The sequence below is a fragment of the Carlito syrichta genome, unplaced genomic scaffold (assembly GCF_000164805.1).
Source record: "Carlito syrichta isolate Samal-C Ts95f unplaced genomic scaffold, Tarsius_syrichta-2.0.1 Scaffold312386, whole genome shotgun sequence".
Lineage (NCBI taxonomy): Eukaryota > Metazoa > Chordata > Mammalia > Primates > Tarsiidae > Carlito > Carlito syrichta.
Window position 1 is genome coordinate 1,030,004 of NW_007256482.1, and position 25,011 is coordinate 1,055,014.

At 38.2% G+C, this 25,011-nt stretch overlaps 1 protein-coding gene across 1 annotated transcript in view; it reads left to right on the top strand.

Annotated features, from left to right (window-relative positions):
• Positions 1–25,011, top strand: part of FBN1 (fibrillin 1) — a 191,910-nt gene that overhangs the window by 89,951 nt on the left and 76,948 nt on the right. Inside the window, exon 7 of the mRNA XM_008069902.2 lies at positions 24,101–24,298. Within this exon, the coding sequence (XP_008068093.1) occupies positions 24,101–24,298 (198 nt within the window). The remainder of the gene's footprint in view (positions 1–24,100; positions 24,299–25,011) is intronic.

A 25,011-nucleotide genomic window follows, 5' to 3' on the forward strand; every position in this document is an offset into this window, starting at 1 on the left:
TAAGCTATTCAGGGCTCAGTCAACTTTTGTTGAAGTTTTTTGGAGAAATCCAAAAGAAATTGAAGCCATGGGTTCTGTATTTTAGGAGCTTGCATTATAATTAAGAGTATCAGAACATGCTCATATTAAGACGACCAGGGATTACTTACAAACCCAACACATACCAAATTATGTAAATTATAAATATAGTAGAGGATCTTGTATCACATAGTGCAAACTCTGTACCTAATTACCAAATGGGTAGGGAATTCCAGTTCTCAGAGAATAACATTTGATGTTCTCATCCTCTTCATAATAATAGCAACTACTTTTTGAGCACATACTGAGGCAAGCATTTGTTATATATTATCACGTGTAACTCTTAGCATAACCCTCTGAGGAAGGTATGATTATTTCAATTTTATAGCTAAGGAAACCGAGACTTAGCAATCAAGTGATTTGAATAAGGCTTGCAGGTGGCAGAGTCAGATCACAAATCAGGATCCTTTATTGGTTTTAAGTGTGTGAGCTTTGCCTCATGTCAGTCTCACCTTCATGTTTGAAAATACATGTAGCATAGTTTCAGATAAAGGTATGCTGAAGAGAAAACTTAACCAACCTTTGCCAATACCCAGAGCAAGTTGGTCTCATACAATGGCAATTTATGTCACCTTTAGTGAGCCCATCAGTAGAGAGGACTCATGAATTCTGCATTCTTGCCTCAAAACTCCTTTTATATACATCTGGCTTCTCCTTTGTAGCATCTGTTGCTTCATTTTGCCTTCTGCACATACAAAGTAGAAATAGACTGACAAATTCTTGCAGAATAGATTACTGAAAGTGAATGATGGGCATACTAAACAATTAGACAGGCTTTGTCTGTGTAAAAGAAGGATTTTGTTGGTAAAGTACTTCCAGACTTTCTTTTCGATGTATTTTGTTCTTATTTTGCTGCTGCTTAGATATGAGAACTTTCCTCTCTCATCCTTACCTTCTGATATGCCACCGTTTCTTTCAACCTGTTCTCCAATTGCCAGGGTGATTTCATTCTGAACTTGAATGTTGTAGTTAAAAGTCTTGGCAGTTAAGAAGCTTAGCATTTACTCAGCCATTCTGGGAAGTGAGGGGAATTTACATCATTTCTTTAGTTCACAAAGACAGGCGAGGTAGGTAGCTTGGCTGGGTTGGCAGAAGATTTTTGAGGATTGTGAAATCTGTGCATTGCTCGGGGACTCTGGCTCCTCGCAGATGTCTGCCTGCTTGTCCTTGGTCTGTGTCCTCGACAGGCCTTTTCCTTGAGTCAGACTTCTCTAATGAGAGAGTTCTTGGGTTTCAGTCTGGGAGAACCCTGCCTCCACTCGCCAGACTTCCTGGAGCGCTCTCTGCTGATGCTGAAAGTGCCTGGAGCCTTGAGGATTGGATCTAGCTCCCTTTCGAAGGGGTCTCAAAATTCCTTAGACATAATATATTTGTGGCTACAATTTGTTAAGAAAGAAACCAGGCTGTTTCAGCCAATAAATTGTCAAAGGAGCACATACCTAAGATAGAGAAAATGGTTTGAAGTACACAGCGCTTTCACTCCCTTTTATAGTGCACTGCATTCAATATTTCTACTAACTTTGAGTACTAGCTGATTTCTAAGCAGTCCTATGCTTTCTGCTCTTTGAATTTACCAAAACCTTTGGGGCATGTGTTCTGTGAGGGAATTCCTTTTTATTCACCTGCTTCCTACTCTGAACTTCAGATAATCAGCACTTCTTTTTCCTAGTGTGAACCCAATGAGCTGAAACAGCTGTCTTTGTGGGAAATCAGGTAAGTGGAACTTCTACAAGGATATATGAAAGGGACCCCAAAAAAACCAGAATTATTTTTTGGAAGGCAATTCCTTGTAGTACATCAGGTTTCCCCCACTAGGTAAGTGTTTTAGGAACCATTGGCATCAGTGTACCAACTAGCATTGTTGTGAGAGACTGTGTTCCGCTTCAGTGAATTTTTTTTGAAGATTCTTTCAACACACTTGCCTATTTCATAATGGATGATTTATGAGTGCACCTGCCCACACCACACTGAGTTTTCAGCAATTTTTGACCAAAAGACGGCATGACCCCCGTGCCCTACCCTCCCTATTCACCTGATCTTACCCTGAGCAACTTTTTTTTCTTTCACCGATGAAAAAAAATCCTCAAAGGGAAATGGATTTGCTGATGTGAAAGAAGTGAAACAAAACGAAACAAAGCAAAACAAAACAAAAAAACCCGAAAGAAGCACTAAAAGGTATCAAAATTCACAAGTTCAAAACTGTTTTGAGCAGTGGAAAAAGTGTCTCGAAAGGTGTATTGTATCAAATGGAGAGTACTTCAAAGGTGGCTGAAGTTTAAACATGAATAATAAATACACAATTTTTAATAAATGAATTCTGGTTTTGTGGGAGTCCCCCTTATATATCTGAATGTATATGTAGTGTTTCACAGCTCACCAAATAAACATTTCCCAGAAAGTCAGAGCTATATGGCACCTATAGGTTCTCCCATATCATTTCAAAGATTGTCATGGCATTGTGGAAATTAACTATCAGAAGAATATACCTAGTTATCTCATTCCACAGGCTTTGCTTTTTTGAAAACACATTTGATATCCATCTCTCCTGAATCTTTTCTCTGAATCTGATCTCTCTGCTCTTCGTGTATTTCTGTTTTTCTATTAGTATATACTGTAGCCAGATATATTGCTAGTTTATGTGATCTTCCTTTGCCTTTTCATAATTCTATCCAACTTCTTAGGTATAGAATTTCCAGAGCTAGTTGTCAGTGTGCCAAAATAGCCTTTACTTTAGCAACATAACTATGCTTTGCTTGACTGAGCTATAAGATGACTTAGATAATTTATGCTTCCCTTCACCACACTTGGAGGAGTACCTGTTTGGAAAGGGTTTTATATCCTGGTTGGAATAGATCTAATAATTTAAACCCTCCCTCATGGAATTGCTAACATATAAAACTAAGCCTCATACTAATAATGTTGAAGGTGAAATAATGTGCAAAATTGTACCTGAGTATTTATAATTCTTTTTATCCTGAACTACCTTGTTTAGATAAACTGGGGAAAGATATTCTGGGGTATGAAATGGTTGGAGGAAACAGAATGTATGCAGAGAAATTTGTGAAATGAGTTGTAGGGTCAAAGATTGAGCAGTTTATATGGAACAAAGAGAGTTCAGATAGGGAGGTTGGGAATGAGTTGAATGATTGCTTGGCCTGACTGAGAGGACTTGGAGTGCTAATTATCATTTATACCCAGCTTGTTTACAATTTTTTAAAAGATAGGAAACCATGTGTAAACGTGGGGGAGGGACCACTCTAATTTTTGACTTAGCTATTCCAGGTTATTCATATCTCTAGGCCTTATTCTTGGCAAATTCATCTCCTGGTGGTAGCTTAATTATGCTTTAGGCATTGTATTTAAAGTGAGTGTTGGGTTTTTGTTTTTAAGTGAGAATCATGTAAATGAAAGCATATCAAGTGATAGTAAATGTTCTAGACCCCTGCACAAAGAATAGCTAACTATGCTCAGAGCAGCCCCATCATAGAAAAAGTGCCATATAGGGAAACCCAGTTGTCTAGTCCCTTTTCTTTAACTTTCACCTCATCATTTTCTCTTCCCTTCCCCAACCTGAATCCATCTTGCCTAGCCTTCTCAATGAATACTTGGCACAAATCTCATTCACTCAACTTTGTCGCTGACACACCCGTGTACTGACGGAATTCTGGCTTGAATGGCGCTTGCTCAGCTGTGCTTTAGACAAACCCTTCTGGCTGACCTGGTTTAAACCTGGCTTCCTTGACACCATCTCTCGCGTGTTCAAAGGTGAAAAAGGACTCTGCTGCCCCTTGCATTGCTCCTCTGCAGGGGAAACCAGTTGCCACTTGGCAACAGAATGTATCAGGCCTGCATCCAGAGTAGTAACATGATTTAGTGAGAATAATTCTAGACTAGATGGCAAGAAACTTCTGACTTTGCTTTTCTATGCCCGTGTGACCTTGGGCAAATCATTTTACTGCCCAGCCTCAGCTTTTTCTGTAGAAAAGAGTGACCAGATGTTCTCCAAAGGCATTTCTGAACCAAAAAGTCAAGGATTCACTAAAGTTACCAAATTCTTGAATGAATAGAGATTTCGATTCTAAGTACTTTTCTTTCCACATACTGCACTACTTCTTTCCATAAAATACAGGTTCTCTCAATGCAGTTTCAGAGTATGCACTCAGCTGACCTCTTGTTTTTGGGCTTAGGTCCCTCAAAGCCCTTCCTTCACCTACAATGTCCACTACAAAGAAGGGCATTCTAAAAGTCTGTAAGTTGGGGCCAGTGATTCTGGATGTTTTACATTAAGAAGCTTTTTTTTAAATTAAATCACTGCTATCAGTACCTTTCTGTGTGATGCTTTCAAACATAAAAACTATGTGCTTGGGACAATTCCAGGTATTTAACATATAATATTTCACCTAAACCTTAACAATCTTAAATTGTCTCCACTTGACACTTGAGTGAATTGTGGCTCACTGAAGTTACACAATGGCGTGGTGCTAATATAGGACAGTGTTGGAACTCAGATCATACTTCTCTGTGTCCACAGCCTGAACTCAACCATGGCTCTATCTTCACTATGAGAAGTACCTGCCATTGCTATAAGAATACCTGGCGTTTTGTACAAGAGATCTCAGGGAACCCTTTTTATTAAGGTCTCAAAGAAAATGATTTCTAACTGCATTTCAGATGCTTGGAATTTATGCTGTGCCAAGCACTTTTCCACTTAATTTTAAATCCGTGGGTATTTCAAGGGGAATTTAACCCATATGGTTCTGATTCACTTGTACTTAACTCATCAAAGAGGATTGTTTTGTAAACCTTAGCCTCTTCTTATGAGCACTTTTGAGCTCATATTTGGCTGGCATTGGCTGGATTTTGAATCTGCCATGGGTGAAGCTTGATTTTAAATCCTTCTTTCCAACCACTATTTTGTGGTGGTTTCATCCTGTGAGTGGATGGAAATCGAAGGTGAGTCATAAAGCTCTTCCGACACTGCACAGAATTCCAGAGATATAAAAAGAGAGCCACAAACTTTTGAGGTTAGCGAGGTTTGTTGCACTCACCTGCAGCCTTACCCCATTAAGTGGTCAAATTGTGCATGGATGTGATCTATGAGGGTACAAATTGAAATAATAGATGTTGCATTTTCCCCTGGGATGGTGTAGAGAAAAATTGTCTTTGAGACGTATTTGTGGAGGTTAGGTTTATTACTACTTTGGAAAAGGCTTTTAGCATAGAATCTTCTATTTAGAGACATTAAAGTTATATATCTAGTGGAAAGTTTCTTTCAGAAACGTAGAAGACCAAAGTCTGTTTATTTTCTTTGCATTTAGATGGGTTGGGTACATTCAGTTCTGATAACCTGCTGAGTTAGAGAATTAATTAACTTGTCTAATTAACTTCACATGAGCTCATCTAAGGAATGTGTGTAATTGTTGCTAGTTGTGCATAACCCAAAGGGAAGTAAAAATAATTTTTATACCTAGTTAACAGTTTGGTTCAAGGAATATATATTGAGTGTCTTCTGTCCCTGGCAGCTAGGGATAGAGTATAAGAGTTCAAAGATAAATAGGAGACTGCTGCTTCTCCTAGGGAATCTGCCATTCAGTTGGCTACAACCTATATGTTTCTCTCTGTACCACGGCCAAATAGTGTGACTGCCAAATTGGCAACATACAGGCAATACACCATGGGAGCTCAGAAGATGAAGATGCTCATTTTGATTGATGATGTTTGACAGGCTTTTCCCAAAATGCAATGTTTAAGTTTGATCTTGAAGGAGGAGAAGGTTTTTGGGGGGAGGGGATGAGACAACCAGACATATTCTCGAGCAATGTCAAATAGTCTTCCCAGATTTCTGCTCTGTGTGTAGACATAGGGTGGAGTGAGTCTGTGGAGGTGGATCAGAGCTGGATTAGAAGCTCACATCGGTCTAATGGGGGTTGTACATACTTCTCGATAATGAGCAGCTGGGATTAACATGACAGTTTTTAACTGAGCACAGATTTTCAGTGCTGGGACAGTTTGGTCTTGGATCAAGGAGGGAACACAGGAAAGGGACAAGGAAGGGAACAAGATGTGAAGGGACAGTGTGTGAGATTTACACCTCATCATTGCATGCCATGTTTAAGTATGACATACCACACAACACATTAATATGGCCCTATATTTGTATAGGTACAAAAAAAGGCTTATTCTATCTGAGGTTGAAGAAACCAATCAAAAGATTCATGTTAGGTGAAAAAATGTCTTCTGTTCACAGTGTCATTGTTATAGCATAGGAAAAGGTACAATTAGATGCAAGATTAAGTATTTCATGTACTTTACCTCATATAATTATTAGAAACACCTAGTCTATTATCATCCCTATTTATAATTAAGAAAACTGAAGATCAGAAAGTAAGTAATTTGCCCACGGTCCACAGTCACATAGGTATATAAGGCGCTTCCATCTCAGTTTGCAAATACAGTGTGTATGTGTGACTTACTTTTTCTATTATAATACTTTTTCAGTGCACTATATGCCATATTTAAATAATATATGTTATATAAATGTTAGTTACAAATATAATAAAAAATGTATACCACCCAACCTAGAACCAGAACATGACCAATGCCTGTCTGGGCTTCCCCATTCCATCTCCTTCCTGCTCTCCCTGAGACAGGTAACCTCTGTCATAGAGTTTAATACATATATTTTTCAGTTGACACCAAAGTTATTTCTGTGATATCATGGTTTGGGGGAATATATTTATGAAAACAGAATTAGGGTAATTTGCCAACAACATAACAATAACATGCCAACAACACTCTAACACTGCATCAAAAGTTTAAATGTAGCTCCAGATTTAAGACTACGACAAGGAAGACCCTGAACCTGACTTGAACATTGCTTCAACTTGATGGCTGTGATTTAACCCTGGGGTGCAGGAAGGCAAAAAATAAGACCAAAGAGAATGCATGAAGTAACAGACAAATCTGATCCAAGACTTGAGAGATCTAAATTCTAATTACATCTGCCGCTAATTTGTTTTATAACATTGAGGAAAGTACTTCACTTCTCCGTGTTTTAATTTACCATTCTTAAATTGTATAACCTCTTTGAGAAAGGCAAGATAGTGGGGGAAGCATAGGTTTTAGAATCAGATATACCAAATCTTGAATTTTCATTCTGCCACTTACTCTTTGTATAACCTTGGATGAGTTTCTTCACTTTACTCTGAGCCTCAATTTCCTCTTTTGTAAAATGGGGCAAAAGTCTCCCTCAGAGAATTATGAGAATTACACGAGACAGCATGTCTCACTGTAGCCAGCATCATGCTCCACAAACGTTCGCTTTCTTTTTCTTCTTCTATAAGTTTCTTTCCAATTCTAAAATGAGAGATTCCAAAGCTCATCTTATACATAAACGTTTGAAGCACAACCAGCTCATAATTATGGAATTTCCTGTATTAAAGGGCTCAACATTTCTCTCAAATCAGACTTGTCATCAGAAGACTTTCCAAGGTCGGGATGAATCTTTCCAAATTAACAACAACATCTGGAATTTTTAAAAAATGGTTCCTCTCACACTCACAGAGTGAAGAGAGTGAAAATAAAACTGATAGAATTTCATTTACCACCCTTTCCTTTCCCTTTCCCTTCCCCTGAACCAAAACAATAGATTACAAAGCAGAGATTTTTTTTGTTGTCGTATAAGACATCTGTCTTTGCATAAGGTATCCATACTGTTATCCTATTTAAAGAATGAGTAATTACTCATGTCTCTGAGAATACAATAATTATCTTCCAGTGTCTCTCCATCCAGGGCCTTCCTAGGCATCTACATAGCTCTTTGCTTTCTTCTCAATCTATTCTTATTGACATCTAGTTTGAAATTGGCCACTGTTCGGGAATAGTTCCAGAATTCCATTATTTCCATATGTCCACTCTGTTTATATTTTTATGGTAACAAATCAAATACCAGGAGTGCCAAAAAAATGTATCCGCATTTTAAGAGATACTATCTATATATTACTTTTCGAACTTGAATTGAATTATGGTTGCAATGTATAGTATGACATTTACTCAAAAGATGATGTTAATCAAATGAATGCTAGTGTCACCATGCGTCAGACAGGACAGTCAACATGGCAAAAGCACAGTTGTCATTTGAGGAGAGCAAGACCATTTTGAAATGGTGTTTGAAATTTGAGAACATTGTGGAAGGACAATGACAATGACGGCGTGAGTATGCAACAGAACCTCCAACACGCCTAACAATTGCACGCATTTGTGGTAAGTTGGAGATGCATGGTGCTGTGTGTGATATGCACAAGCGAAAATCTGAGAGGCCTCACACAGCAACAAGTCCTGCAGTAGTTTGCCATCGTCAGAAGTGTCTAGACGCTGATGGCAACCACTTTGAACACCTCTTGTAACTGCAGAAGTTAAACGTGACTTGTAGTCATCTTTTATTATTGGCATATATTGACTATTACAATTTGAATACAGCTTTTGTGCTCTGTATATAACATTTAGGAACCTAGGAGAGGGGATAGGGTCTTTATTTTCAACTGAGGGTAGTATATGGGGGCATATCACATTCAAAATATTTTAATTGTTTAAAAATAGAATAGAGAAACATGGTCATCTAATAAAGGTATTAGTGAGCTTATTTTAAAAAACAGAATGTATTTTAAAAATGAGAGCTGGAGGTAACTCTTACAATGGTAATGATGCAAATGACTATTTCTGTGTTGATTTAATTTGACAAATGTGTGTAAATCAGAGAGCAATTGTATTAAGGCAGGTTGTCAGATTTGAGATATGTCCCAACATTACCAGGTTGCAAGGAAGGAAAATTAAGTTGATTTTCAGAATACGAGTTTTTGAAGGACTCTCTGGAATTCTCATTTGCATTTGGGTAAAATTTGTTTATGCACTTGACCTACTTTGCTTAATCTTTTTGCTCTCAATTTTTAAAATACATGCTACATATAAATTCCGGAAATGTAATATCTTACTCTTGGATCACCCACTCATATGTATGTCAAATGACAACACAATCCATGCTCAGTTAGAAATGAGTTTGGATGCAAGTAAAAGAATACTCAACCACAGTGGTTTAAACAAACAGAGGTTAGTTTTTCTTATGTAAAATTAAATCTGGAAGTATATGTTAGTTGATGGTGATTCAGCTGCTCAAAAAGCGTCATTGAGGACTGAGGCTTTTCTTTCTGCTTTGCCATCGTTGGTGCATGTACTTTTGTTCTCATAATTGCAAGTTGGCTGAGGCACTTTCAGAAGATCGAAAGTGATGCAGATCAATGTTTCCCATTTTATCAGGGGATAAGAAGCTTTCCTTGACTCTCTACCCTGTAAGCCTCCACTTGCATTGTATTCACCAGATGTGGGCAAATATCTGCTCCAAGCTGGAGGTAGCTAAGAAGAAGGGGATGGTGGACTGCATGGGTTAGCTGTTCACCCGTGTCTTTCAACTTTCTCAGAGCAAAATCATTAGGAATCCAGGCTTGGACTTCATCTACATGTCTGTTGCCTTTACCTTTGCTTTATTTTACAAATCCCAACTATTGTTTACAAGAGTGGGCCAAGCAAGAGAGTAAAGGTAACTCAGAACAAGTCTATCTATTCACAAAAGATGTGTGTCTTGCAGACTGTGGATCAGTGACAACATGTTTTTAAGAATAGCAGGATATATTGGTTATTTGTAGCCATGGTATGTGTGGGAGGAAAGGAAAAATGGAAGAACTGGGGACTATGGTAGGTATTTTATATGCTTGCTTACTACTCATGCAACCCCAGGAGGCAGAGAAAACTAACTCAAAGGGTAACTTTGCTCACCATCACATTGATAATTAGCATTCCAGAATTCAAATCAAACGTCATAGATTCGTGGAATTATAAGTAGTTGATTTTACCTCAAGCAAAGGGAATGAGATGTTCAAAAGATCAGGGGTTTAGACTAACTTAAAGACATGTCATTTTTCATTTTCATCATCATTCATTCATTCATTCATTTATTCATTCATTCATAAGTACTTGAATGCTAATTATGTAGCCTGGGGATATTCTAGGCCCTGGAGATACAAAGTTTAAAGAAATAAAATGTTTCACGATTCATAAGGCTCATGATCTGATTAAAAGCAATTATATAAATCAGTGATTACCATGGAGTTTAATTAGTGCCACAGAGGAGGGAAGGAGTAAGTAGTCAGAAAAGACTTTCAGGAGGAAGAATTTGCTCCCCTTCCCCCAAGTCTATGACTCTGTGATGTGGGCTATGGTGATGCCCTTCACCAAAATAAGAAGTTTGGGAGGAGCAAGTCTGCTGGCCAAATACGCTCTTGTCAGACATCTGCCTATACACTCTGTCCTTCCTGCATGGTGGAAGCAACTTTCTCTTCCTAATTCGATTGTGGCATTGTGGCCGTCCTGGTTCAGGCCAGTTGAAAGACCACCAGAGCATATGAATGGTTCATGACTTGGCCTCCATCAGACAGGTGGAATGTCTGACTCAAGACAAATAGCAATTTCATTGCAGAGCTGACACTCGCATACAGGCCTCAGTTTTAGGCCTACTGCCTTTCAGTTCTACCCTCTATATAGGCAAGATAAAATCATCAATAAATGCTTACTGCCATTTGGGGAAAATTAGCTGAGACTTTGTGTTACTAAGAGTTATAGCTTTCATACAAGTTTATCTGTTTCTCTGTGGTCCCCTTTGGAAATAGATGTAAAGGAAGAGAAAGCTGGAGTGGTTTTTGTTAGTACTTGTGTTACTAACTGGGAGAGGCTTTATTTATTTATTTAACTTTTTTTTGACATGAAAAGAAAATATTAAACTCTGATAAATCTGGATAAGTTCTCTAAGTAGTGCCACACTCTTACTAATTACTTCTTATTAGGTAGTGCAGAGGTTTATTACCTTTTCCTGAGCCATGGACACTTTTAAGACTCTGATGAAAGCTATGGACTCTTTTTTTCCAAAAAGGTACAAATGCACACACTGGATTGGGCCAGATTTTCTTGGTTGCAAGTAATGAGACTAGCTTAAACAGAAAGGGGACTTTGTTATAAGAAACCCAGGGATGTCCTGGGATATAAGGAACCCGAAGACAGGTAATGCAGCAGGGCTTTACCGAGGCCTGAAAGCAGAAATCCGATGGTCTCTCAGATTCTCTATGGAGCCCTGTGGTCACTGTCCTGCCTCTCTCTGCAACCCTTGTCACTTCTCCATGCATGTGAACTGCTCTGTACTTCTTCACCTACATGCTGCTGCATTGCTCCCGAGGTCATATCACCTGAAGCTTCCAGCTGCAAAGGTGAAGACCAGTGCTCCTCTGGTCCCAGTTTTAAATTTCTAGAGTACATGTCATTGCATTCAGATCTATCAAACTTGTACATGTGATTTATGTATAGTTTCAGGATACCTTTGGACCTGCTGAGGTCAATTATGGTTTTCAAGTTAAGAACCCCTGACTTGAGGAATTTGAATGCTGACAGACCAGCAGCACTGGCTTTTAGTCAGACAACGACTGCAGAAAATTGAAAATACATTTGAATAGAGGATATATGTGCGAGCATAGATCCTAAGAATGCTTGCTCTGTACAGGAGTTGTGAATTTTGAATATTAGTAGTCAAATCCCAGGATGGTGAATATAATGTATATTAAATTATAACACTTTCCAAGGTCATTTATATTATATTTCTAACTTTTACCCTTAAAGGTTTGGAAAATTCCATTTTAATTATTGTTAACATGCTTCGTAAATATCCAAGGGAATACAATATAGACCTGTTAATACATCTAGAGAGCTAAAATCTGGCTCAAGTTGTTTTTTCTTCCACAGTTGGAGAAAATTGTGGTGTTTGGCTTCTCTCTTGGGGCATTTTAAACCACTTTTAATGCTGTCTCTTATTATTTTCTAACCATATACACTTTCCGCACATATCTAACTAGCTGTTTTAGATGAAACCCTAACGTCTGGCCAAGCTGATGTAAATCTCTACTAAGTTGTAAGAGGGAATGGAGTAACACAGTGCCCTATCAGTGTTCAGACGTGACACGATTTAATGGTTGTAGACCTTACAGTCTCAGGAACAACTTTAAATTTTTTTCTGGTTTATAGAGTGGAAGCTTCTGAGCCATACCCCATTCTCTCACAGGCTCCACTGAACAAAACTTAGCTGAGACTAGACTGGTCTATCTGCCTATTGTATAGCTAATATTTAGCATGTCACATTATTTACCTGGGATGTAATTATTAATTCGAAAGGGCAGGATGTTTATTTGTGTAAACTAGTCTATGCCAAAAAACAGTTGTCACTCTCAAAACATATGAGTGGCCCAGGACATCAGCATCTGTATATTTCTAGTGAAGCTGCCAAGAAGCCACCATGATTGTCCTGTTAGTGACAATTATCCCATCAGTGGCTCCTTGTTCTCTATTCATGTAGCATATCTTAAAAATGGATGACCATAAATAACAGCAAAAACCCAGTTAGCCTTTAGTCTCTAAGAAAATGGATCATCTGTCATATTTTGATATTTGAGCATGGACTAGTTTTTTTTGAGTTGGAGTCTCAGTCGGTCGCCCAGACTGGAGTGCAGTGGCCACTCCCAGCCACCGCAGCCTCGACCTGCTGGGCTCCGGCGATCCTTCCGCCTCAGCCTTCCAAGTAGCCGGAATTACAGGCATGCACTACCACGCCCAGCTGATTTTTTGATTTATTGTAGAGACGAGGTCTCGCTGCTCAGGCGGGCCTTGAACCCACGGGCTCAGGCAATCCACTCACCTCAGCCTTCCAAAGTCGCGGGATTACAGGCTGAGCCACCGAGCCTGGCTATGTACTAGTTTTTGTCAGGAGTCTTCTTTGGTTGTCTGATTTAATCTACATACTTGGGTTTTGGTGCTGCTTCCTCTCCCACCCCCTCAGCTTCCATGTCTGTCTTTTGCACAGTTCACTCACGTGTTCTGAGTAATGCTTGTACTTTCTTCCAACTTGTCTTTCTTCAGCTGAGTACAGCGCCAGACCCAGAGCTGGAAACAGTCTCAGGAATTTTTCATTCATCAGACATTTTCTTCCAAAGAAAAGTTCTGAGAATAGGAGGGCCATCTTGAGAACTACTTGATAGTATGTTAGCATACTTCAGTGGTGTGTGTGAGTGTGTGAGGGTGTGTGTGTGTATGTGTGTGTGTGTGTGTGTGTGTGTGTGTGTGTGTGTGTGTGTGTGTGAGAGAGAGAGAGAGAGAGAGAGAGAGAGAGAGAGAAAGAAAGAAAGAGAGAATATGAACAACCTGTGTACCACATATGTAGAAGCAAATGCATATTTGGTCAAAAGGCAATTTTAGAAATAACACTTGCCAACCAATGAATCAAAACTATCTCACTGCTATTTATCTGTCTCAATATTACAGAAGGTTTTATATGAGGCATTTCTCGGTTGTGGTTAATAATGGCTGAACTTTTGTCCTTGCTTTTAAGTTTTCCACCAGATCTCTCAGAATTGATGCTATCACTGGAATGTGGTGTGTTTCTATTTCCTGTAGAATGAACTCAGGGCTGACAGTTAGAATGCTAGTGGTCTTGGATTCCTGTGCCCTGTCATTTACAAAATGCAGCAGTGGAGTTTCTCTGGAGGAAATCCCACCCACTATGCCAGGATTCCAACACATATGGTTGGTCTGGGCCATGTGTACTTTATACTCAGGTTTCTGTGAGAATTGGCCAAATGTGTTTGAAGTTAGAATCTCAACCACAATATTTATATATAAATATCTGAATATGATACGAGTAAATACTTGCTCACAAAGAGGAAGGGGAGGAAAAGAAATTGAGGGAAAAGGTGTACATATACAAGTCAAGATATCATTACATTATATACGGGTTGTGTTTTGGTTTGTTTTGATAGCATCAAGATTTACAGATAATATTCTATTCAGGGCCAGCCTCATTAATTCAAATCACCTGTCTTACACTATGTACCTTATTGTGAAAATGTGGAGAACTTTAGTAGTTAGAGCCTAGTCTTCCCTCAGTTTCCCCATTTCAGTAAATGGCCATATATCCAGTGATGAAAGACAGAAATCCCAAGAGCCATCTTGTCTTTTCAGTTTTTCTCACCCTGCTCACCCACCCAATCCATCTGCAAGATCACCCAAGGACATCCCCTTACCTGCTTGCTGACTTTTGTCCCTTTCTATGCCACCGCCCTTGCCAAGCCACCACAGACTTTCCCCTGAGGCCCTTCAGTATCCTCCTTGGAAGTCTTTCCATTTCCACTCTTGAACCCTTATAGGAACACAAAATAGCACATTGTATTTTCAGTGGCTCCTTCTTGAGCTTACAGCCAGATTCAAACGTCCCACCATACCCTGGAATATACTGTACAATCCAGTCCCTGCCTAAGGAGCCAACCTTGTGGTATGCTTCTTCCCCTTTGCTCTCAAAGCTCTGGTCACAGTAGCTTTGTCTTACTTCTAGAGATGCCAAGCTCTCTCCTAGCTCTCAGCTACTGTTCTTGCTGTTTCCTGTACTTGGAAAGCACTTGCCTACATTTTGCACAGCTGGCTTTTTCATCCGTTAAGCCTCAGTTTAAATGTCACCTCCTCAAAGAAATCTTCCCTGATAACCTTTACTAGGTAGGTATACCCAGTTACTCTCTATCATAGCAGCATGCTTATTTCGTTTGTAGCAAAATTACATCCTCAAAGCTAAAATGATTCTCGTGTATTTACCTATTTACTTACTACATTCCCCATCAGATTGTAAACTCCATGAGAACAGGCACTTTATGTTGTGCTACTCACTGATGTAGCATAATAGTGCAATAAATATTTGTTGAATGAATAAGAAAACCCTTGATACTACTTTACATACGTAAAGTTTATTCCTTGAACCTGCTCACTGAAGTCAAAATGTTTAATTTTATTTTATGCAGTGGGTTTTTTTTATTGTGCTAAAGTACACATTACATAAAATTTAACATATTAACCATTTTATGTGCCATAGTTCAGCAGCTCTAAGTACATTCACATTGTTGTGCACCTGTCACCCATCATTCATTGCCAGACCTCTGTCATCTTCCCAAAACTGAAATTTTCCAATCTCCCTCACCCATACCACTATCAACAACCATTCTACTGCTGTCTCTGTGAATTTGACTGCTCTGGATTCCTCATATTAGTGGAATGTTTTAAATCAATGTATTCTTATTGCCTCTTTCCTAACGTAGGCCTTTGCCCACTATGTACATAGTGTTCAATATTGATATTGGCCTGCTACTGAAAATCCTCTTTATAATGATAATTTTAATGATATAGGACCCTTCATAAAGTTGACTCACTTTTTGTAGAACTTATATTTGGAAAATAAACAATGTTATAAGGCACTGTTAAGATATGCAGGTTAATCTAAGCATATGTTGGCCCTGGCAGTTTTTATGTTTAATATCATTGATCATAGGGTCTCTTAGGCTGTTAATCTTGTTTTTGGGTTGTAGAGAATGTTTTATGTTGGTGGCTTTGAAGAAAAGATAAAAGATATATAAAATGTAAAAGAACAAATAAATTGTTGTATAATATTATTGTTTTAGTCTTGCTGTTTAGTGGCTGATGCTTTGCAGTCAAATGCCGAGTTAGGTTTAATGTGGCACTTCATATAAGCTGTTTTAAAAGGGAATAAATCAGAGCCAACTGGTTCTTTAAAGTGGAATTTGCAGACCTTTAAAAATGAAGGCATTCTCTATGATTTTATTATCTTGATGGTAAATATGTCACCCAAACCAGGATTTGACTTTACCCATTCTCCCACGAATTTTTTTTTTTCTGGTAAAGGTAGTTTATAGATAACTTTGCAGGAAGATGAAAGTCAGTAATGATTTGTAGGATTTATAGTTAAGGAACCAATAATGTCAGGTAAATGATTATTTCAAAATGAGATATTCTCTTACCCTGAACAAGATTTCTTGCTGTTTTTTTCATCATAGAACAGAATAAAATGTGGTAACAATTTTCTGTAGTTGAACTGCTGCCACACATAATTGGGTCCCACAGAACTATGGTCTGGATTTTGGTGAATTGCTTAGTCTGCATGTTAGATTAAAAGGTATACAACAAATCACCTTGTTTCTGCAGTTTTAAATGATATTAAGTTCATACTTTTAACTTATGAATTAAAGAGCTTAAAAATCAGAGGAAGTATTAACATAGAAATAGTTTTGTGGTAATTCCTCAACTTTATTTCTGAAGTACTTTTTAAAAACATTTAGTTACAATTAAGCCATACCTCAGATGCAGTTGCTTAAAGATAAACATCTTACATAAAGTAGTTTAGTAAATTTTGCCAAATTCTTTTAATAACTTTACATAGAGCATGCTAAAAGGTGATTTTGCATGCAGTATTTTATATAAATGCATTAATTGGAAAGTATATTAGAAATGTATTGTGTCATTAAACAAAATGTAGCTTGAATAATATGAGAGAGGCATTATTGCATAGTAAGAGTAGCCCTGAAAGGAATACCCTCAGAATTTTTATTATAAAAAAATTCAAACATATGTTAAAGTTAAAAGAATACTATAAAGTATACACATATGCCTTCTACTTATATTAAATAATTGCTAACATTTTTCAACTTTGTACACATAGTAGCTTTCTATGTGCATATGTTTGTATGGGGGGAAACTCAAAAAGCCCAGAATTATTTTTTGGAGGGTGGGCCTCTTGTAGTAAAGGCTTCCTCCTCTAGGTAAGTGTTCTAGGAACCCATCAGCATCAGTGTTCCAGCTTTTGTTTGTTGTGAGAGGCTGTGTTCAGCTTCAGTGAATTTTTTTTTTTTTTTTGGTGGGGGGATTCTTTCAACACATTTGCCCATTTCACAATGGACGATTTACATGAACAACAGCCCACACTGCACTGAATGTTCAGCAGTTTTTGACTAAAAAACAGCATGACTCCAGTGCCTCACCCTCCCTATTCACTCCATCTCACCCTGAGAGACTTTTTTTTTATTTCCCCGGATGAAAAACGTCCTTTTGGGAAACATTTTGCCAATGTGGAAGAGATGAAACAAAAAACGGCAGAAGCATTAAAAGGCATCAAAACTGACTAGTTCAAAAACTGTTTTGAGTAGTGGAAAAAACATCTCATTCGGTGTATTGCATCAAATAAAGAGTACTTTGAAGGTGAATGAAATTTAAACATGTATGAATAAATACAATATTTTTATAAATAAATTCTGGTTTTTTGGGTCCCCCTCGTATGTTTGTGTGTGCATATGTGTGTGTGTGTGTGTGTGTGTGTGTGTGTGTGTGTATGTATGTGTATATGTGTATTTGTAATATATATTAAAATACACATTTGTTATCTGTTTGTTTGACACTTCTAAGCAATAGGGTCATTCTCATATATAACTACAATATCATCACACCTAAGAAAACAACTATTCTAAAATGTCTTGTAATATCCAGTCTACAAAGATTTCCCAAATTGTCTCTTTTAGAAATAGCATCCATCCAAGTTTTGATTATTATGATTTTTAATCTAAAATAATCTCTGTGCCATTTTTGAAGGGGAGAGGGTCCTTTACTTTTGGAAAAGTTCAAAATAGTTGCCTTAGAGAATCCTACACATTCTGGATTTTCTGATTGTTTCCTTGTGGTGTTATTTACTTTTTTCTTCTCCTTGTATTCTCTTTCAGCTGGAAGTTAGGTCTGGAAACTTGATTAGATTAATACTTGATTATTTTTTGCAAGAAATTTTATTGATAATGTTTAGTACTTAATATTTCATCAAATCAGGAGTCCTGGAAAGATTTCAAAATGGTCTATGAAAGTACAGTTCTGGAATAAATTAAGAGTTAACTTTTATGTTACTGATGCTAAATCTGATCTTGTATTTGGCCCCAAGTGGAGAATGCCCCTAAAATTCCACTCAGGTACAAGCTGCAGCACCGGGCACAGGCTAGATGTGAGAGTTCATGATACGGCGTGAGGTCATATATATCAACGTGTTTTGTAATACTGGAAGGAGAGTGCCTGGAAATGAGAATTTAGTTAACAATTCAGTTGAAGGACAGTGCAGTGGTGGGTGATCAGCCTTCTTAAATTTTGACTTTGTTTTTGCTTTGGTGAGTTTGTGGCTAGCTAATTAACTATCAAGCAATTAATAAAGAACATAGTAAAGTGCCTTATAATCAGTGCAACACTGTGGAAATGACTACTATTTTGCCATGATTATAATGCCACTCAAGTTGAGGGACACAGGGTCATGTTGAGTGACTGATCCCAGTTTTGGGGTTATCTTATGTTTCTAAGGCAGTTTTGGGGTTATCTTATGTTTCTAAGACTTTCAGAAGTCATTAGCTATCCTGCAGACATCTTTAGTTAATCATGGAACATAGGCACTCTTCAATAAAAGGAGAGAGGAGAGAGAGAGAAAAAGAGCAAATGCAAAAGAGAGAGAGAGAGAGAGAGAGAGAGCGACAGAGAATACTTATGTCAGCCATAGAGAGCAAAATCACCTTTAGGGCTTTGCAGGATGTGAATGCCTTGGGCCCGTGCCACATCTACTGAATTGGATTCTATGGGGGAAGCCTGGGGGAGGCCAGGGGTGGGGCCCAGGAATTAGCATTTTGAAAAAGTTCCCCAAGTGATTCTGTTATGTCCTGAGGTTAAGAATGATTGGAGTAAGAAGTAACAGCAGTTATGAGACTGATTATGAAAATGGAACTTCTTTGCTTTAAATTTCCTTACACTGAAATTCTCTGAACTCCTTTCTCAGAAAGTTGTATTGAAATTCCACACATTAGGAGATTAATGTGTCCCAGGCCAACCTACCTGGGAGGAATAAGCATGCTGTGACCCATTCTGTCATGGATAAATTGATATCTCATTCTTTCATTTGTTATTTTTATGAAAAGAAGGATTTAAAATAATTGGAGCCTAGTGCCCAAAATTATATCCTTGTGCCTTCCCTACAGTTTGTGGTTTAGTGACTGGGCAGGAGTGACAAGAATTCATTGTACCACAGAATATTCTTTCCCTGTAAATGATGCATTTGCTTCAGGGTGAAGCCTGATTACAAATGAAAATGAAATAGTACTATTGACCACAGTGTTCAGAGCTGCAGAGCTGGGCATGAGCTGAGGAGCAGAGACTGCAGACACATGTTGGTCAGAGCCCAAGCCTTGAGGCCAAATCTAATGGAACTGGAGAGCAATCCTTGAGCTAACCACTCAGAATGGGAACATGTAGAAGCAGAATTTCCCATGAACTGGCCACACTAGTGTAAGCCAGTTAAAAACAATTAAAATTGCATTTTAATTTTGGAAAGACTTGGCCTGCTGCCCTAGTTCATGAAGGTCTTACAAGGAAGTGATTGTAGAGCAATTTGTAAATAGAAAAATTTCTAATATTATATTTTAGTTGCATTTGGAAAAATGATTTACATTGAAGCCAGGAATGAATCAGACATCACACAAGCATTGAATAAGACATATTCCCTGTTTAGTGCTGGGATGATCTGTTAAAAAAAAGGGGGAGTATGTAAAATTTAGCTTGATATAACATGTTATGGGAATACTTGTAAATAATTGGATTATTAGTATGGAATCTGGAGTGTGGGCAGATATCATTCTGTGACTGGAGTATTGAATTAAACACAGCAAAACTTTGTCAATCTGAATGAAGTGCAGGACAAAAAGCACATGCCGCCAAATCAGAATGACATTTGAAAACCACGTTAATACAGCATTTACCTTCCAAGTGATTTTTAAGTCAAAATCTATTTCATATAGATTATGCTTCTCCCTATACAATCAGTAATTTTTATTGAAAATATGGATCTACAAATATATTTATGTCCACTTACTAATTTACTGTCAAATAAGCCAGTTCTAATTTGTTTCCAAAATCACTTTGTCCATAATGATAAATATCTAGTGCAGAAATGTAAGTCCATAGATTATATTCTAAATAAACTATTTGCTACATACCTAGTATATTTAATAAATACGGGTCCCCAGGGGCTGTAGAGATACCTAAGGCATGTTGTAAGAACTTTTATTCTATTTTGTGTTGAAGTGAGTGTAAGAAGTTATTGACCCTGGAAAATCTTAAGGATTATTTTTCTTTTTACAAAGATTTCCCAATGAGGAATTCACATCTGAAGTCATGAACCGGTGTTAGGCAGGGCTAAATTAGATTTTTCTTAACATTTCATAGTGTGCCTGGATTTTTGCTAGTGTCACTCAAAAAACACCATATTTTCATCTGCCCTGAACCTTTGCAATCCTCATATATAATTCCATAAAGTATCTTTTGACAAAATAAGAACAAAAATAAATCCCAGCAGTTGAAGAGAAGATTATAAGTTAAAATTCATATTTCATTATGCTTTTTAAAAAAGATTGAAAATGACAAGCTAACATACATCTGTTTTATTAAAGCATTTGCACTCGTCTCAGTAAATTAACAGGAAAGAAACAAGCCCAAATTCTCTTCCTTGTTACCTAACATAGAATGTTTTATTTATTTTTTAAATAAAAGATTATACTGCTGTGATCTTTCTAGTCTCAGATGTAAGATATGTACAGTCATTAAAATCTTGATGGGTAGGCCGGACAAGGTGGCTCATGCCTTAATTCCAGCACTTTGGGAGACAGAGGTGAGAGGACTGCCTGAGCCCATGGGTTCGAGACCAGCCTGGGCACCTTGGTGAGACCTCATCTCTACAATAAATTTTTAAAAATTAGCTGGATTGGTGGCACGTGCCTGTAGTTCCAGCAACTTGGAAGGCTGAGCGGAAGAATTGCCTGAACCCAGCAGATCGAGGCTGCAGTGGCTGTGAACCACTGCTCTCCAGCCTGGGCGACAGAGTGAGACTCCAACTCAAAAAAAAAAAAAAAAAACCTTGATAGCTGTTGCATGAACTAAACATTTTCATACTAAAAAGAATTCATCATACTGTACTCTCAACCCTATGTGTAATTATGAAGAATCAGAAGCAATTTAAATGATATGCAGTAAGAAAATTATTGATGGAAAATTATGTAGCAATTAAAATCATATTTTGGAATAGTGCTTAATTACATGGGAAATGCTTTTGGCAATGTTAAGTGAAAATATCAAGATTAAAACATGTATATATAGTATAATCCTTATTTTGTGATTTAAAAATCAAATGTTATCAAGAATATCTTTAGGTGCAATTTCATTTCTTATTTATATGTTGCTGCCTTTTCCTAACGGTCTTAAGTAATTATTTAATTTTGAATCAGAAAAATACATGATAAAACATTAAAATGGAAAGGAAAAACAATATAGCTGAGAGGTATTTATTAAATTCCTCTAAATATTATTTGCAAAAATTGAGCCAAAGGAGTAAAGATGACCTCAGGATTTCACTTTGTTCACATAGTTATTGCATTTAAAAGCAATTTTGTTACAAACTATAACAGTGCCGAGTGACTTTTTCTTCACTGACAGAACAAAATGAGGGTGGAGGTTTATTCAACTGCCTAGCATTTCACATTTGTACATATTCTTGTTTGGATTTGGTAGGTTTGAAAGAAGATAGCAGGTTTTGAATAAATCTGGCATATAATATAGAATAGTAAAATATAAAGTGTAACTTTATAAAAGTAATAAGAAAAGCAGTAGAGTAAAAAAATGCATAAACAAAGTAAAAAGACGAATAATAAACTGAGGCAGTGTCAGAAGATAAGACTGGAAAGGGAGATGGGGCCATATCATTTAGAGACTTAAGGGAAACAGGACTAAGGCTAGTCTTCTGGAAATGTGAGTCTGGTTGCATCAATGTATCACCCACCCAATTTTTGGCCTATTTGCATATCACCTGTACTAGTATTAACTTAATATTTAAAAAAATTTTAATTAAAAGATTTTTAAGAAACTCATCTTCCCATAGGAAACATATGTGAAATCATGAGTCTGATATATTCATACTGTTTTGTAACATAAACTTAGATGAATATGACTATTAAAATAAAAAAACCCAAAACCATCTTGCATTTTATGAGCGAGACACACAACATACCTTGGTAAACACTGGCATGGAGGGAGGGGGATGTGGAGCTGGGAACTTGACATTTGGACTGTTTTATCCATCCCCCAAATGCCATTATAACTTGGTATGTGTTCTCTTGATGTATCTGAGTGGCTTGGAGTTTTGTTTCTGGAATTCCTCAGAAGGCTGATCATACAGCATGGGCATTAGGGTACTGCTGTTTCTGCAACATCATGGACCAGAGATGGTTCATTGCAGAGTTTGGGGAAGAGAGCATGGTGATGGGGAACAGAGGCAGAGTAAGCAGATGAGGTCATAATTCCAAGGGAGGCATTGGAGTGGGGATGCAAGAGAAAGAAAGCAGGAGAGAACACGTAAGATAGAGGGATACCTGTGGATAAAATTCAGCTAGTGCCAAAACATTGTTATAGTGTAGGCTGTTCACTCTTGCTGGTACTGGAATGAAGAGTTATCCTTTGTTCCTTAGTAAATAGCATGCCTGTGTCCTATGAGCTACTTGAAGAAAGAAGGGAATAAAAATAAAAACATCACCCTGTGGTTTCATTAGTACAATCAGCAATTTTCAAAAAACTATAAAATTCAGTGGTGAAAAGAACTTACTGGGGTCATTTAGTCCATCCTTAGACTCATGGGGAACAAGCTACCTGTATAGTTCCAAAAATGGGATGAGGAAGCACACAAATGTTGAGTCAGTGAGTCCTACCCCAGCCCAGCCTCCCTTATCTGTCAAGGTCACTGTGGAACAGAAGGGGATATTATGGCCCTGATTTCTTTCACAAAGGAAGCTATGAGGACAGCCTGGCTTTGGTCCTCTGTGCTCACTACATCTTTATCTTTCTTATTTGTTGTTGGCTGCTAAGTCCATATTGTCTTTTTCCCTGTAGGGGAAAATGGAGGCAGGTCTTATGCAGATCCTATGTCTGGTGGTGGGATCGCTATACTTGGAAATTCCCTTGTGCCCTAAGCTTATCCCTATTTGCTTTAAGGTAGTCCTTTTGCTCAAGGATTATAGTGATTTCAGATCCGTGTCCTCACTGTTTTTATTAAATACTTAATGTGGGCTGGGCGTGGTGGCTCAAGCCTGTAATCCCAGCACTTTGGGAGGCCAAGGTGAGGGGATGGCATGAGCCCACGGGTTCGAGAACAGCCTGGGCAACTTGGTGAGACCTCATCTCTACAGTAAAAATCAAAAAATTAGCCAGGCGTGGTAGTGCCTGCCTGTAGTTCCAGCTACTTGGAAGGCTGAAGTGGAAGGATCATCTGAGCCCAGCAGGTTGATGCTGGAGTGGCTGTGAGCGTGCCGCTGCACTCCAGCCTGGGCGACAGGGTGAGACTCTAACTCAAAAAAAAAAAAAAAAAGTAATGTGCTTTGTATAAGTAAATTTTTTAAAAAAATGCGTTTGCTTGTTTTGTATTTGAAATAGGATAGACACAATTTTAAAGAAACAGATAACCATTTCTTTTGCTCAAGGAACTCCTTAGGAAGAAGGTACAATGACTTGCCTCATTGCAAGATTTGAAATTCATTGCTTTCTGCAACCTAAAAACAATAGGCTGGAAGCCCTGTGAGGGCTGGGATTTGGTCTCTTTTAATCACTGAAGCATCTGTATTAGGCATGGGGCAGATTCAGGGCAGGCACCGATACATTTTCTTGAGTGATGAGTGGATAATAATATTACTATGTTATATTTGCACAGCAGTTTACGTTCATAAAGAGTTTTCCATTAGCTCATCTGATCCTAACAAAACCATCTTCAAAGTGGATAAGAACTAATACTTTTAATTCCCATTTTGTAGAGGAGGAAAATAGAGTTCGGAGGTAGAATGGCCAGCTCAAGGATTCACACGGAGTCAATGATGCGCAATTATCCCTGAAATTCATTTTTTCAGTTTGGTGTCAGCAAGATGGGGTACAGATGTCCCTCTGCATGATGGTTCTTGCTTTTCTAGATTTTCATGAGATCCTTATTCTTTATTTTCAGATTACAGGACAGGCCCGTGTTTTACTGTGGTCAGCAACCAGATGTGCCAGGGACAACTCAGCGGGATTGTCTGCACAAAAACGCTCTGCTGTGCCACAGTCGGGCGAGCCTGGGGCCACCCCTGTGAGATGTGTCCTGCCCAGCCTCACCCCTGCCGCCGTGGCTTCATTCCAAATATCCGCACGGGAGCTTGTCAAGGTAAACCCGGGCTGCTGGAATTATTAATGGATTAATCTTATTTGCTCTGGAGAGCCATTCTCCAATGAAGTTGAGAAGAATGGAAAAGTAGCGTCAGACATAACTTCACAGTTTCGCTGACTGCATGATATCCAACTAAGGCATTAGGAACGTGGCTCGCAAGAGAGCAGCTGAATTCTTGCTGGATTTCCTTGCCAGCAGTTCCCACTTTGACCCCAGCAGTGTTTTCATGTACCTTTAACTCCAGGGCTGGTGTGACTCTGTTTACAGCAATGCTGTGCATTATGGCTATGCTGTGTAGAAACACAAAGTAAGATTTGTGATCAAGGTAGTTTATATTTTTCTTCATTTCTTTTCTTCATTTGAAACTTTTAGAGTTTCCCTGTCTCACGGGTTGTACTTAATTGACCTGAAGAAAATTGTTCCTCTTGACATTTTACATGCTACATTATGCATTTTTTTTACAAGTCCGAAATAAATTAGGATTTGTTTCACAGTTTTAAATATCCCCAGATGTCTCCTGCTAGCTGCTTCTCCTGCCTCGCATAGGAGCCCTTACTCTGTTTTTGGCTTTCACTCCTGTTCTTCCAGCTGTACAAATTCTTTTATTGTCTGGATGTCTGGCAGGAAACAGGAGGAAGTGAACAGAGGCAGCTCCACACTAAACTGATGGGATTGAAAAGTCCCAGGCTATATCTGTTTCCTTTAGACGG